The 14,476-nt window shown below is 41.8% G+C and overlaps 1 protein-coding gene across 1 annotated transcript; it reads right to left on the reverse strand.

The window, feature by feature from the left end:
- Window positions 1-213: 213 nt before the first annotated feature.
- Window positions 214-1,239, reverse strand: LOC118635518 (melanoma-associated antigen B1-like). The gene has a single exon (XM_036270170.1). The coding sequence runs from the start codon at window positions 1,237-1,239 to the stop codon at window positions 214-216; it is 1,026 nt and encodes a 341-aa protein (XP_036126063.1).
- Window positions 1,240-14,476: the final 13,237 nt, after the last annotated feature.

The raw sequence follows: 14,476 nt of genomic DNA on the forward strand, positions 1-14,476 counted from the left end.
ACGTTAACAACTCAGATTCTTAAGCAAATAAACCCTCGCTTAGAAGGAAGAACATTGGAAGATACATGTAATCCTAAATAATACTCATCTGCAGAAGAAAAAGAAACACAACAGTATGAATGTTCTGTTCCCTCCAGAGCCCACTACTCTTTACTATTTGGAAGGTTGGCGGCTCTCTTCAAACTCAAGGAAAAAAGCCTACCCCAGACCGCACTAGACATGGGAGGTGCTGCCGGACATGGCCCTGGACAGAAAACTGGCCTTGTTAAAAGGGCCAACAATGACTGCGGCTCTCAACCATGCTTTATCTTCGTCATCTCTCAAAGCCTCCTCATACAGGTTTGGGAAGGCATTGGGCACCGTATTATTGATCTTGGCCATAACCTCCAGCACTTTCATCTTGCTGGTCTCAGTGTGGGCTCTTGGGCCCCACAGGAACACGTAGCGTGGGGGATCACTGTTGGGCACCTGGCGGTGAGCCAGGTACTTTTGCTGAACCAGATCCTTGGTGACGAATTCCCTGGGCTCCCCGAGGATGGGATGACTTCTCTCAGGACGGACCCCCAACACTTTGAGGTACTCCCAGATCTCCTCCTCAGTGGCGCGGTTGCCTTTCATGAAGATCACGCCCAGGAGCACCATGAGGAACCCGGTCTTGGGCAAGACCTCATCGCTGCTCAGGTCTCCCTCAATCGGGAGGCCCAGGTTGTTGACAAAGGAATAGGTGCGACGATTGGGTTTGTCTTCCTTGAGCTGAAGGCCAAAGACCAGCTCCATGCGCTCAGAGGCTGCCTTGAGTATCTCAGGGAAGTGCTCTTGGTACTTTCGCTTGACAAACTTCAGCAGTGCGGCCTGTGTGATGGGCTCCTTCCTATTCAGCTTCTCCAGCAGGTACTGCATCATTTTGGTCACCTGCCTGGCTAGAAGATCTTTGCGAACCCGTGGAGTGGGGCGTGCTGCCTGGGAGGCACTTGGTGTTTCCTCACCTTGGCTCTTGGCACTGGCATCAGATCTTGGGCATGTGACACCTGCATCGGGAGAGCTACTGGCTGAGGCTCCCTGAGGCTCCTGGGGTGGGTCAGGAGCCGGGGCGCTCGGGGGCGAATCCCCCGAAAGAAGAGAGGGGGCCTCTTCAACCTCTGCTGCAGTGGCCTGAGCATCCTTGAGACCCTGAGTCTCACTCTGGGCCTGCCGTCTTTTCTCAAGGGCACGGAGCTTACTCTTCTGCCTCCGAGGCATGATGACACTGGTCAGGGACAGCAGGCACTAGTGTGGCAGGACAGTAGGTGATGCCAGCACCTGGAAGAGGGAGAATGAGATGGCCTGTGCCCCTTTAGCTGGGACATTGCACCCTGGCTTATCCAAGGCCATCTCTGCAGGGTCTGAGGGCAGTGCTCTGGGAACCCACAGGCTCCTGTTCTGACCGGACTCTTCCCCAGACACCCTGCAGAGGAAGTTAGAGTGTGCCTTAGGCCAGAGCCTTAGAGACCCCCCGGGGTGTTACCTGGGTGACTACAGGGGCTGGCGGGGGTATCCTGGGTCCTCGTCTGTGGAGTGCTCTCAGTTCCCATGCAGGATCGTCAAGTTAATTATTGGGAAGACCTGGGCCCCGACTCCCTGCTCTTGCTCTGAAGGGGGCACTTCAAACCTCCGCGCCACAAGTATGAATGGAGAAGCTGCCTCTGGCCGGGGGCACCCAGGACTGATGTCTCTGTGGAGCCCTCTCTGTCCTGGATCTTTAGGGCCCTCAGTTTCCCTTCAGACTACTCACGGGGTCTCCGCGCAGGGCCTCTGTCGGTTTCCCTTCATCACCCCTTCGGGGTGGGTCATCCCTCAGTCCCCACTCAGTTTCCCTGCTTGGCTCTGCTAGAGGCAGGGTCTCCTCTGGGACTAAGGTCAGCACCCACCCCGGCGCCAGAGGAGGACTTAGGACTGGCGTTGTCTAGCTGCCCTTGCCTGTGTTCTCCCAAATGAATGTGGCACCAGTGGAAGAGAGGCCCCCTTGGCAGCACCGATACAAGGTTTCACTTTCACCCCGTTGGACCCCCTAGGGGTGTCTCGAACATCACTCCCTGTGCTGAGTTGTGATCTGGCTTCTCAGGGAAGCCTTCCCCTCCCTGATGCCTGAGCAGGAATGAAGGGGCGCTTCCGCCTGCCCAGTGCCCGGGCTCCTTGAATGGCGGCAGGTAGGGACTCTGAGGTGTCCTCCGCGTTACTGGGCCAGTGGTCCCCGCAGTGATCCTGCTCCTCACCCTGTGTCTTCCCATGAGCTGGCATCCTCCCTCTGCGGGCCTGCTGCCAGCCCCTCAGACCAAGGCCCCCACCCCCGCTGCTGTCCGGAGGACAAGGAGAGAGAGCACCTGGGTTTTGGACCTGCCCCGAACCTCCCAGGCCGATGTCAGGACCAGGACTATGTGTGGCCACGTTCTGGGGTGCGGGCTGCCCTCACTCCTCACAAGGGTCCCCTCTTTCCGTCTAGAGGGCCTGGGGTTTCTCAGAGTCCAGCACCCTCGGGCTCGGGCCTTTCTTCCCTCAGACCGCGGGCCGAAGCAAGAGGACTTTGGGCCTAAAAGCCCTGCCGGGGCCTCCAGCCTGAGCGCCGGGGCGGGGGGGGGGGGGGGGTGGGGCAGGGCCTGTGTGGCTGCCTCTCCTCAGGGGGGCGCGGGATTGGGGTTGTCGGGGAAGCGCCCCGCAGTCCAACGCAGGACAACTCACACCTTGACACTGACAAGACGTGGGACTCCTCCCTCTGCTCAGCCTGGGCAGCAGTGTCAGACAAGGCCTCGCCTCCCACAGCAGGCTTGGGCGGAAGTTAGGCCCGGCCACTTCCGGTCATGCGGGTTGGGCCACCCTGAAGGGGCCGCGTCCCAGGGGACTCACGCAGGGGCCTCTCGCAGGCCCTTGGCAGGTGCTGGGACTGCTCCCCCTGCTGTGCCGACTCATCTGCCCCCAGACCAAGGCTCTCATTTCCCTCAGAACCCCAGTGGGAGTGGTCTGGGGCCTGAGCTTTGCAGCCACGCCTGGCGCCTCCCAAGACTGACATGAATGGGCGCTCCCCTCAAGCCTCTGTCAGTGTCTTCCCTTGACTCCTTGCACTTGCGGGGCGACCTCCCCTCTGCCGACCCAGGCCGACCCCTCACACCAAGGACCTCAACTCCCTCAGGCTCCTGGGGTGTGCGCAGGAACATCTCATCGGGCCACTCCTGCCGGGAGCCTCCCAGACATGGCCACGTGGGTGAGAATCCAGTGGCGCCAGTGTCCTGGGCTAGGCGACTTGCACTGAGCTCTAGCAGGCCTGGAATGCCTCCCTTTCCCAACTCAAAGCCTTCCTTTCCCACCGAGTTCCTCAAGAAGCCCGTGGGAAAGCGGGGCTCTCCTCAGCGGGACAGCTCAACCCGGGGCCTCCCTCGGCTCACATCAGTGCCACTGCTCCAATCGTCTCAAATGAGTGTCTGTCCTTGTGTGCAATTTCTCTGCTGCTTGCTATTCTTTTTCAGCAGGTTTGTATTTCTGACAAAGATGGTGTATATAAGGTATGAAACGTGATGTGTTGATACATGCATGCATTTTGAAATGATTACTACAATCCAGGTATTCAAAGTATCACCTCCCATAGTTCCCATTTGTGTGTGTGTGTTGTGAGAAATCCTGCCATTGTCAACAACTTGAATGAGCCTAGACTGATATTATGCTAAGTTAAATAAGACAGCCACAGAGAGGCAAGTATCACATGATCTCTTATATGTGGAGTCAAAAACAGCATTCAAATGTATGGCAACATAGAGTTCAATGATGTTTCCCACAGGCCGGGGTGTGAAGGAAAAGGGGCGATATTTGGCCAATGGAAAAATCAGTTCAGGATACCTACTGCATACCATGGTGACCGTGGTTAAGAATAATGGATTATGTACTTGAAATTTGCTAATACAGTAGATCTCAAGTGCTCTCGCCATTCTATTGTCATTCATTTCCTACATTTTATTTAAGGTGACTGTTTAAAAAAGCCTAGTGCTCACCAAGAAAGTAAGTCTCCCGTGGTTATTAGGACAATCTCTGGACTCATACCTGTTCATCAGGCGAGAACTTTGGCCCTGGCCTGACATTACCCCAGTGGTCCTGTCATGTGGGCTCTGAAGTGCTGCCTCTGGTTCCTTCCGTGAAGCAGTACCAAGTTTTCCTTCCAGGGTGCCCTGGAAGAGTCAGGGATTGCCTTTAAAACCTTTTCTATGCCCTGGCCAGTTTGCCTCAGCAGTTGGAGCGCCGGCCCTTGGAACAAAGAGTCGCAGGTTCGATTCCAGTCAGGGGCACTTACTTGGCTTGTGGTTCATCCCCTGTCCTGGTCAGGGTCTTGCGGGAGGCAACCAGTCAATGTGTCCCTCTCAAGTTGATATTTCCCCCCCCCCCTTTTCCCCTCTCTTTCCCTCTCTTTCTCCCTCTCTCTCCTTCTCTCTTACTCCAGCTGAAGATAAATAGAAAAATATCCTCAGGTAAATGTTAAAAAAAATATTTCCTCTCTCCACTCTCAATTTGCCTTTATTGCCAGCTACACATAAATCTCAACCTCAAGAGTATCTCCCTACCTGCCCCCACAAAGTTCTAGTTCAACACTGACTTAGGATCTCTCAGGGGGTTGTTATTTTTGTTCTTTTGCTGCTATTGTCAGTACCGTTTTTGTTATTCTTTCTTTAATTTTTCCAGGGCTGATTTGAGGTTGTGAGAAACCGCAGCCTGAGTTTGGTTGTCACCTTTGCAGTGCAAGTAAGGCATTAAGTCTGTAAATATATTCTGGAGTATTGACGTATTTAGAATATTCTCTTTCCCTTCAATAAACATAGTATTCTGCCCTGAGACTTCTTTCTTCTTCTTCTTCTTCTTCTTCTTTCTCTCGTTTTATTAATTTGTTTTTGTTACAGATGTTTTTTCCCCCCATTGACACCCACCTCCCCATGCTCTTTGCCTCATCACCAGCTTTGTTGTCTCTGTCCATTCTGAGCCATTTAGTAGGTTTTCAATAAGCCATTTAGTAGGTTTTTAGTTGCCTCCTAAGAACTTGTACACTTCTGCTTAGTTTTCTGTTAGGTATATTTGTATATTATCGTGGTTGTAAATATGTTTTCTATTACATGTTGTAGTTTGTTAGTGATTTTGTTTGGCCGGAGTCTTGATTTTCTATTGCTATCTTTCTTACATAAGTTTTCTAAAGTTACTATCAATGTGCATTTTTTTACCACCAATTCTTATTTTTTATTTAGGAGATCATATTTTTACTATTATTATCTCTTTCTTTGCACTATTCTTACTTTATTATTTTTATTCTTGTGTCATAGCTGTGTACTGGCGAGGTATATGTTTGAATTGTAACCTGTGTATTTCATACCAAATATCTTTGTCCTTCTTTGAACTCTATTGGTTATGTTCGTGTTTCACAATGTTTCTGTTCACTGTAGCATTTGAAAAATAAAAATTTTATCTTAGTGCAAGTTTCCTAAAAGACATTGTCATGAACCTGTGTGTATTTTTGTCAAATAGTTTTTCTTACCCCTACATATTGACTTTTTTTTTTTTTTTTTTTTTTTTTACCAATTTTTGCTAATGGAGTGATTTGCAGTTTACAGTATTTCCTAATGAATACTAACAGCTATGCTGGCAATACTATGAATTTATTTATTATTTTCATGTTCATGTGAGTGAGGTTGTCTTTAAGTGTTATTTTATTGAAGGATCCTCATCTGGTCTTTATATGAAGAGTGGTAGCCTATTACAATGTTTCAATAGCTTCCAATTATTTTGTATGGTTTAGAAGAGTTTACATGCAATGAAAATGCATTTTTCCTGTGCCATTTGGTATTAACAAAAAAACCCAAACCTGGCTAGACTTGCAGTGCTTCAATGTACCCTTAGGTCAGTGTGTAGTTTCTGTTTGAAACATGTTGGTTAGAGATTTCTGTTTGTCTATGGACCTATTTGACCATGTATATCTTGCCTAAAATGGTCCGTTTGACTTGAATTTTCATATAAAAGGCATGATATTTAAATAAAATCCTCTTATTGTAAATATTCTCAAACATATACACCAGTACAGAGAATGGAACTATGAACCCAGTTAACTGACATGTCTCATCAACAATCCCCCATTTTTATAGGAAGAATCTTGTTCATGTTAAGTTTAGGTATTTGTTTCGTTATTGGCAAGCACAGTCGAGAGGTAACAATATGCACTTCCATTGGAAGATACATGATGTCTCTTTTCTCCTTTGTGGTGATGTTGGGGGACATCTTTATCCATCACTCCAAAAGAGGCTACAGCATGTTAATCCTATAATTCTAAAATTCCTTTGAGTTTATTACCTGAAATTCTCTTTTAGAACTTTGTCCTTGTCTGCCTTTCGTTGGCTTGAGATAATGCTAATACTTCTTTAAAGTGCTCTCTTATAATTGCTAATAATTCCCTTCCGCACCTAAACTTTTTGGTTTCATTTTTCTAGGATCATTTATTTCTTCTTATTTCATGCATCTTCGTAATAGTTATAAATTGTTATATAAATTCTTTCAAAGAACTAGCTTTCCCTAGTTGTTGGCTGTACTGTCTTTGAATTCATAGTTTTGCATTTACCTTATTATTTTCTATCTTCTACTTCTTTGTGTTTAATATGCTATTCGTTCTTTAGCATTTTGAATGGTTTTGATGTTTTAAACATTTTTTCTGATAAATTCATTTAATGCAATTAATATACTTGTAAGTACTACTTGGGCTCTTCCCAATAATAGTGCTACAGACCTTCATGTGTAGTGCTCACTCATTTTTACAAGTTCAGTATAACTTTGTTCTTGCTCTTATAATTTTTTGAATGTGTATGTGATTGTGCATTCCAACACTTGAACAAGAACAGTTATTTAAGGAAAGTTTCAGGTCCTTGGGCTGTCTTGCTGTTTATATTTTACTTATTAATGATTGAAGAATTTTGAGCAATTTTTACTGCTAATAACAGTTGATTTTTCATAAATGAGAAAAAGGTGTGACATGAAAAATTTATTTAAAATAATTAGCCTACAATAAAATTCACATTATCCAGGGAAATATAAACTACTCTGAATACAAAACACTGAGAGGAGTATGGACCTTATTTTTCAATTCGTTTCAAGTTTACAGAAAAATAGGGCAGAAAGTATAGTTACCTTATACCCTCTCACCTCCTCACCCGCAGATTTTCTCCTATGGTTAACATCTCTTTTTGGCATTACTGTCGTATATTTGTTACAAGGAAACAGCCACTATTGTTGCATTTTTAATTTTTTTTTTTTTTACATTTATCTTCAGACAGAGCAGGAGGGAGAGAGCAGGGAAGAGAGAGAGAGAAACATCGATGTGAGAGAGACACATCGACTGGTTGCCACCCACAGGACCCCAAGCGGGACGGGGACAAACTGCAACCAAGGTACGCGTCCTTAGCGGGAACTGAACCCGGGACTCTCTGGTCCGCAGGCTGACGCTTTAACCGTTGAGCCAAACCAGCCAGGGTTTGTTCCATTATTTTTAACTAAAGTACACAGGCTTACATTAGGGTTTACTGTTTGTGTTGTACATTCTGTGGGTTTGACAAATGTATGATCACATGTATCTGTCATACAAAGTAATTTCACTGCACTAAAACTCTCTTGTCCTTTACTCATTCATCCCTCCCTTCATGCATCTGACCTCCTGATCTTTTCTACTGTCCATAGTTTAGTCTTTTAAGAATGTCATATAGTTGAAATTATATAGTATTCAGCATTTTCAGATGAGCTACTTTCACTTAGTAATATGTGTTAGAGGTCCCCCATGTCTTTTCATGGGTTGATAGTTCATTTATTTTAATTTTGATAGCTCATTTTATTGATTGTTGTACCATATCCTATTGTACACAGGTACCATAGTTTATTGATCCATTTATCTACTGAAGGACATATTTGTTTCCCAGTTTTGGCAATTATGAAAAAAGCTGCTAAAGCATTTGTGTGCAGGCTTTTTTATGGACACAACTTTTTATCTCCCTTCAATAAACACCAAAAAGTGCAGTTGATGCATTGTTATGGTAAGAATATATTTCCTTTTCAATATTTCACCAAACTGTCTTCCCATTTGGCTGTACCTTTCTGCATTCTTACCAGCAGGATGTGAAAGTGCTCATAGATCAGCGTGTTTTCTGGCATTTGGTATTGTCAGTGTTTTAGGTTTTAGTCATTTCAATAAATGTGCACTGATGTCTTTTTGTTTTAATTTGCAGTTCTAATGATATATGATGTTAAGCATCCTTTCATGTGCATATTTGTAGAAAGTTGGTATAATTTCTTCTTAAATATTTGATCAAATTCACCACTGTGCCCACCCGGTAATGTTGTGTTCTGTTCTGGGAAGATTTATTAATTATTGATCAATTTCATTAATAGAGATAGGTCTAGTTAGATATGCATTAAGGATTGTTATATCTTCTTGGGCAATTTGCTCCTTTATGGTTATATAATGCATCTCTTTAACAGAGATAGTTTTGCTGGATCTCAATTTGTCCTTGTGAGAAATAAATAGGGCTACTTCCTTTTCCTTTGTATTAGAATGAAATATATTTTTACATCGCTTTAATCTACCAGTATATTTATATTTCAGGTGGTTTTATCAAAGAAACCAAATAATATTGTTTTGTTTGTTTTTTATCTCCTCTTACAAGTTTCTTATTTTAATTGTTATATTTAGACTACTGAGTACTCTTATAATCAGTGGTATACTTGTATTATTATCTAACATGCTTGTTAATATTTTTTATTTGTTGCCCTTGTTCTTCTTCTTTCTTTATTTTTTTATCTGGTTTGCTACTTTCTCTGGTTTTAATTGAGCACTTTACGTGATTCCATCTTCTCTCCACTTTATCATATCAATTATACTAATTTATTTACTTTTATAACAAATTCCCTAGAGTTTGCAGTAGATAGATATTTATGAGGGGGCTAAAAAAAATATTGAGACATTTCCTCTCACATTCCAAGTTCCTCTGAGTGGGCTAATCATCAAATTAAGACAGACAGATTAACAAGAGAAAATCAAATTTTGAATACATTCATATGGAAATTCACATATGCATAAAAATTCAGAAGACACTGGGGCAAAATTTGGGTATATAAGATATTTTAGACAAAGGTGTAAAGGGGGGGGAGATTAGATTTCAACATTAAGAATAGGCAAGTTACAGGTATTTGAGGAAGAGAGGAATACATAAGGTTGAAAACTCAGAAACAAAGGGATATGAGGTATCTAGCCAACAAACACCTGCCTAGAGTCTTCTGTTTACTACCATACACATTTAAAATAAGGCTGAGGTGGAACAAAGATCACCTTCCCAAAACAGGTTTCTCTATCTGACTTGTGTTTTTTAATAAATGGCTTAAAATTAAGTATGCCAGAAAGGCAGATTCAGAGTGGCAAAACTTTGGTCCCTTCACAGTAAAAATTTACAACTAATCCAAGTCCACTTTCAATGATACACTATCAATTCATAGGTAGTGCCAAGTCCTCTGTCCTGTTGTTTATTATATTGTTGTCATTCATTTCACTTACTCATAAGGTATCATCACTGACTACATTGCTGTTACTATTATTCTGAACTGTTTGTTATCTGTAGATTAAATAAGAAATTTAAGTAATGTTTTATATTATTTTATTCCATCTCTAACACTCTTCCTGTTTTTATGTAGATCTGAGCCTCTGATTTTTATCATTTTCCGTGTCTCTCAAGAACTTCTTCAACCCTTTCTTGAAAGGCATTTCTGTTGACAAATTATCTGAGTTTTTGTTTTCTGAGAAAGTCTTTTATTCTTCTTTACTTTAAAGTATAATTTCACTGGATATAAAATTTTAGGTTTTTCATGTTTTTTTTTTTTCTTTTTCTTTTTCAATACTTCAAAGCTTTAGGAAAACTTGTTCCTTGAGTGCTTGGTTTATGAAGAGAAGGGCAGTATAGCATGTTTCTTTGTTTCTCCATAGATAAAATGCCTTCTTTGCTGGTTCATTTGACAATTATATATACAAAAATTTATAAATCAGAAAAGGTTTTGCAAATTATTGAAATATATTTCTTCACTGTTCCTATCCCCATAACAGTTTGTTCTGTTTTGTTTAGATAGATGAGGAATGGCCATTGATTTTTTTCCTTGCCAAGGTAAAATAAAAAATCCAGTATATACAAGGTAATTCTCAGTGAGTCAGCCAAAATACCTTTTTGCTAATGTTTCAAAATAGTTATTTAATATTTACGCATATTTGCTGTGGCAACCACCAAGATGAATAGCTAAAAATATAAAAGAATAATGTCTTTCCTTGTTGGGTTTTCTACAGTTTGGATAGAGTATTTCCAGGTATAGATTTTTTGCTCTTTATAATGCTATGTTCTCGATGGGGTGCCCCCTGTATCACTACCTATTGCTGGTGGAAGTGGGATTCTTGCGATGTCACAAGAAAATAAATTCTCTGAGACTCACACAGGAGAATGAGTGATATTTATTTTCAAGGAAGTAAACCCCTGGTTTTCCAAGGTCCCATTTTCCTCCATCCCGCCATGGGAAGAGTCCAGCTGTGTCTTCAGCATGGCTAAGATCAAAGTTACTGCCCAGTATCTGTTCCATAACAAAGCACAGTCCAGTCCATCATCTGGCTAGTTTAGTTTTTATTCGCAGATGCACTCCAATGGGTATAGGGTCATGGGACTGCCTAGGCCATATGGCAGGTGTCAGTGGATCATGGGGCAAGCTAGTGCAAGGAAGCAGGAGCAAAACAAGAGGAACAAGAGGGCCAGAACTCTTTGTCTCAGGGTTGTATCTAGGAGTTTAACCCATGAAATCTTCAAGATTGTGAGCACTTGCAGTGGCATTGACTGCCCTCTTCCCCCATACCCCCAGTCAATCCATTATTTTGCAGGCTAGACTGACAGGCAAGCACTTTCCCTATGTCTCTATAACTTCACTGTGCATGCGTTCATCTTCCTCTTTGTTTGATCCCTTTCTCCATTGATTTTCAGGGAATGGACCTGTGGTTTCCTAGGGAGTGTGAAACATGCAGCTCTCTTTTGAACCTGACCGCATGAGCATGCTGATAATGTCTGGCCTTCCGTTTGATCTCTTCCAATTTTAATATTAGCTAACTAATTATATAGAAAACTCTTGGCAGTCTCAGAACTTTTTGGATTTATGGTTTAGTGTTTGTCATTAATTTTGGAATATTCTTAGTCATTGCTATTTCATATATTTGTGCTATTTTTTTTCTTTCCCCTTCTTCTAGTAGTTCTTTCACACATATGTTATATGTTTCTTCATTATTCCAGAGTTCTTTTCTCTTTTCTCTTTTCTATTCTTTACATTTCGGTTGAAAATTCCTATTGACCTTTTTTTTTTTTTTTTAAGTTTAGTGATGTTTTCCTAACTTATGTTCAGCTTATTGACAGTGTTTGTATTTCTAGGATTGATTTTTATTCTTTCTTTGAGTTTACTTTTGTCTATTTACATTACCTACCTATTTTGGCACGTTGTTCACCTGTCTACTTGTTTCATTATATCCTTAAGCATATTATCCATAGTTATTTCAGATTGCTCGTATGATCATTTTTAAATGTCTGATTCTCAGATTACATGATATTCTACATAGAGAACCCTAAAGACTCCATCAGAAATCTACTATGTGTAATAAATGAATTTATAAAAGTAGCAGGATACATTATTAACACCAGAAATCGATGGCATTCTTGTACACCAATAATGAACACTCAGAAAGGGAAACTTAAAAAAATCCCATTTACCATTGCAACAACAATAATAATAATAATAAGATATCTAGGAATAAACTTAACCAATGAGGTAAAAGACCAGTTCTCAGAAAACTAAGGACATTGGAAAAATAAATAGAGAAAGATATATAAAACTGGAAACATATGCCGTGTTCATAGATTGGAAGAATCAACATCACTAAAATGTCCATACTACCCAAAGCAATCTACAGATTCAAAACAATCCCTACTAAGTACCAGTGGCATATTTCACAGATCTAGAAATAATGATCCAAAAGTTTATATAGAACAAAAAAAAAACTCATATAGCCACAGCAATTTTGAAAAAGAAAAACAAAGAGGGAGGGATCATAATTCCTGATATCAAATTATACTACAAAGCTATCATAGTCCAAATAGCCTGGGACTGGCACAAGAATGGGTATATAGATCAATTGAACAGATCAGAGAACCCAGAAATCGGCCCAAGACAGTATGCCCAATTAATATCTGACAAAGGAGGCAACAGCATACAATGGAGAAAAGAGAGTCTCTTCAATAAATGGTGTTGGGAAAATTGGACAGGAACATGCCAAAACATGAAACTAGGCCACCAACTTACTCCATACACAAGAATAAACTCGAAATGGATAAAAGACTTAATTGTAACTTCTGAAACCATAAAAATCCTAGAAGAAAATGTAGGCAAAAAAAATCTCAGACCTGATACGTAGCGGAAATTTTACTGATACTTCACCTAGGGCTAGGGAAATGAAGGAAAACATGAATAAGTAGGACTACATCAAACTAAAAAGCTACTACACAGCAAAGGAAATCAGCATCGAAACGAAAAGGACACCCACACTCTGGGAGAATACATTTTCCAATGATACATCAAATAAGGGGTTAGTATCCAAAATATATAGAGTACTCCTGCAATTCAGGAAAAGGAAGACAAACAACCCAATAGAAAAAATTGACTAAAGACCTGAATAATCACTTCTCCAAACAGGACATACAAATGGCCAGAAGACTTGAAAAAATGCTCAATATCACTAATCATCAGAAATATGCAACTTAAAACGATTTTGAGATATCACCTCAAACCTGCCAGAATGGCTGGCATTAACAAGTCATCAAACAACAAGTGCTGGCAAGGGTGTGGAGAAAGGAGGACTCTAGTACCCTGCTGGTGATACTGCAGATTGGTATAGCCACTATGGAAAACAATATGGTGTTTCCCCAAAAAATTAAAAATGAAACTGCCATATGACCCAGTGATCCCAATTCTAGGAATATATCCTAAGAAGCCTGAAACACCAATCAAAAAAGAATATATGCACCCCTTTGTTCACAGGAACACAATTTACAATTGCTAAAATCTGTAAACTGCCCAAGTAACCATCAATGGATGAGTGGATACAAAAGTTTTGGGACATAAACACAATGGAATACTATGCAGCTGTAAGAAAAAAAAGATGTCTTATCCTTGGAGGGACCTAGAGAATAGTATGCTAAACTAAATAAGCCGGTCAGAAAAGACAAGTATCACATGATCTTACTTATTTGTGGAATATAATGAACAAAATAAGCTGATGAACAAAATAGACCCAGAGACATAGAAGCAGGTATCAGACTGACAAACCTCAGAGGTGTGGGATGGGAAGAGATAAACCAAAGAACTTTTATGCATATCTACATAACCAATGGACATAGACAACAATACTTGCAGGTGGGACGAAAGTGGGGAGGAGCCTGTCAATGGGGGGGGGGGATGCATCTGTAGCCAAAATAAATTAATTTAAAAGGAGAAAAAATAAAATAAAAGTAATTTTCACATTTTAAATGTCACAATGCTTACAATGGTGAAGATAGAGCTTTATGTCTTCATTTTTAAAGCCACATGATCTTTGTGTGGGATGCAAATTTCCCACCTGCACACACACACACACACACACACACACACACACACAAAATTAGGAACCTATTCTAGGTCTCTTCAATTGTTGAAAACATTTATTAAACCATATAATGGGATGGGAAGTCAGCTATCAGTAGACACACCAAGAAGAGCTCTCTAAAGGGAGAAGAATGGGGTCAACAGAGGAGGCTACATCAAGAGAAAAGTGAAGCAAAAGAGATGTTAGGAGAGAAGAAGAGTATCTTCAAAAGCCCAGCAGAGAAGAAGAAATATAATACAGGGAGAGAAAGTTCCTGGAAATGTACTGAGTCCATGAATTCCTCTGAGCCACTGAAGCCACCAGTACAGCAGAGAACAGTGCATCAGGGACACCCCTAAAACATTTTGCTGTACTCACTATAAGACTGAGGTGATAACAGGCTATATCCATTACAGTGTTCCTGTTTACATGTTTAAAGAGCCAAGAGAGACACAGAGGGCTCTCTCAGTTCTCCCAGTTCCCCTGGGACTCACATGCTCCCCTAGGTCTCATGTGCTCTCTCTCCAGAGCTCTCTTCTTGTTTGCTCTTGCTCTGCCATGCTCTATCTCTCTGTTGTTCTCTCCCTTTAGCTCTCTGGCTCTTAGCTCCCACCCCTAGTTCTCAGACTCCCAGCCCCTAGCTCTCTTACTCTCCCTCTTGCTCTCTCCCTTGCTCTCCAGCACTCCCCCAACTCTGGAGCTCTCCTCCTAGCACTTGGGCTCCAGTGCTATAGCTGGCATGCTCGGGATCAG

This window comes from Molossus molossus, unplaced genomic scaffold (genome assembly GCF_014108415.1).
Source record: "Molossus molossus isolate mMolMol1 unplaced genomic scaffold, mMolMol1.p scaffold_m16_p_2, whole genome shotgun sequence".
Taxonomy (NCBI): domain Eukaryota; kingdom Metazoa; phylum Chordata; class Mammalia; order Chiroptera; family Molossidae; genus Molossus; species Molossus molossus.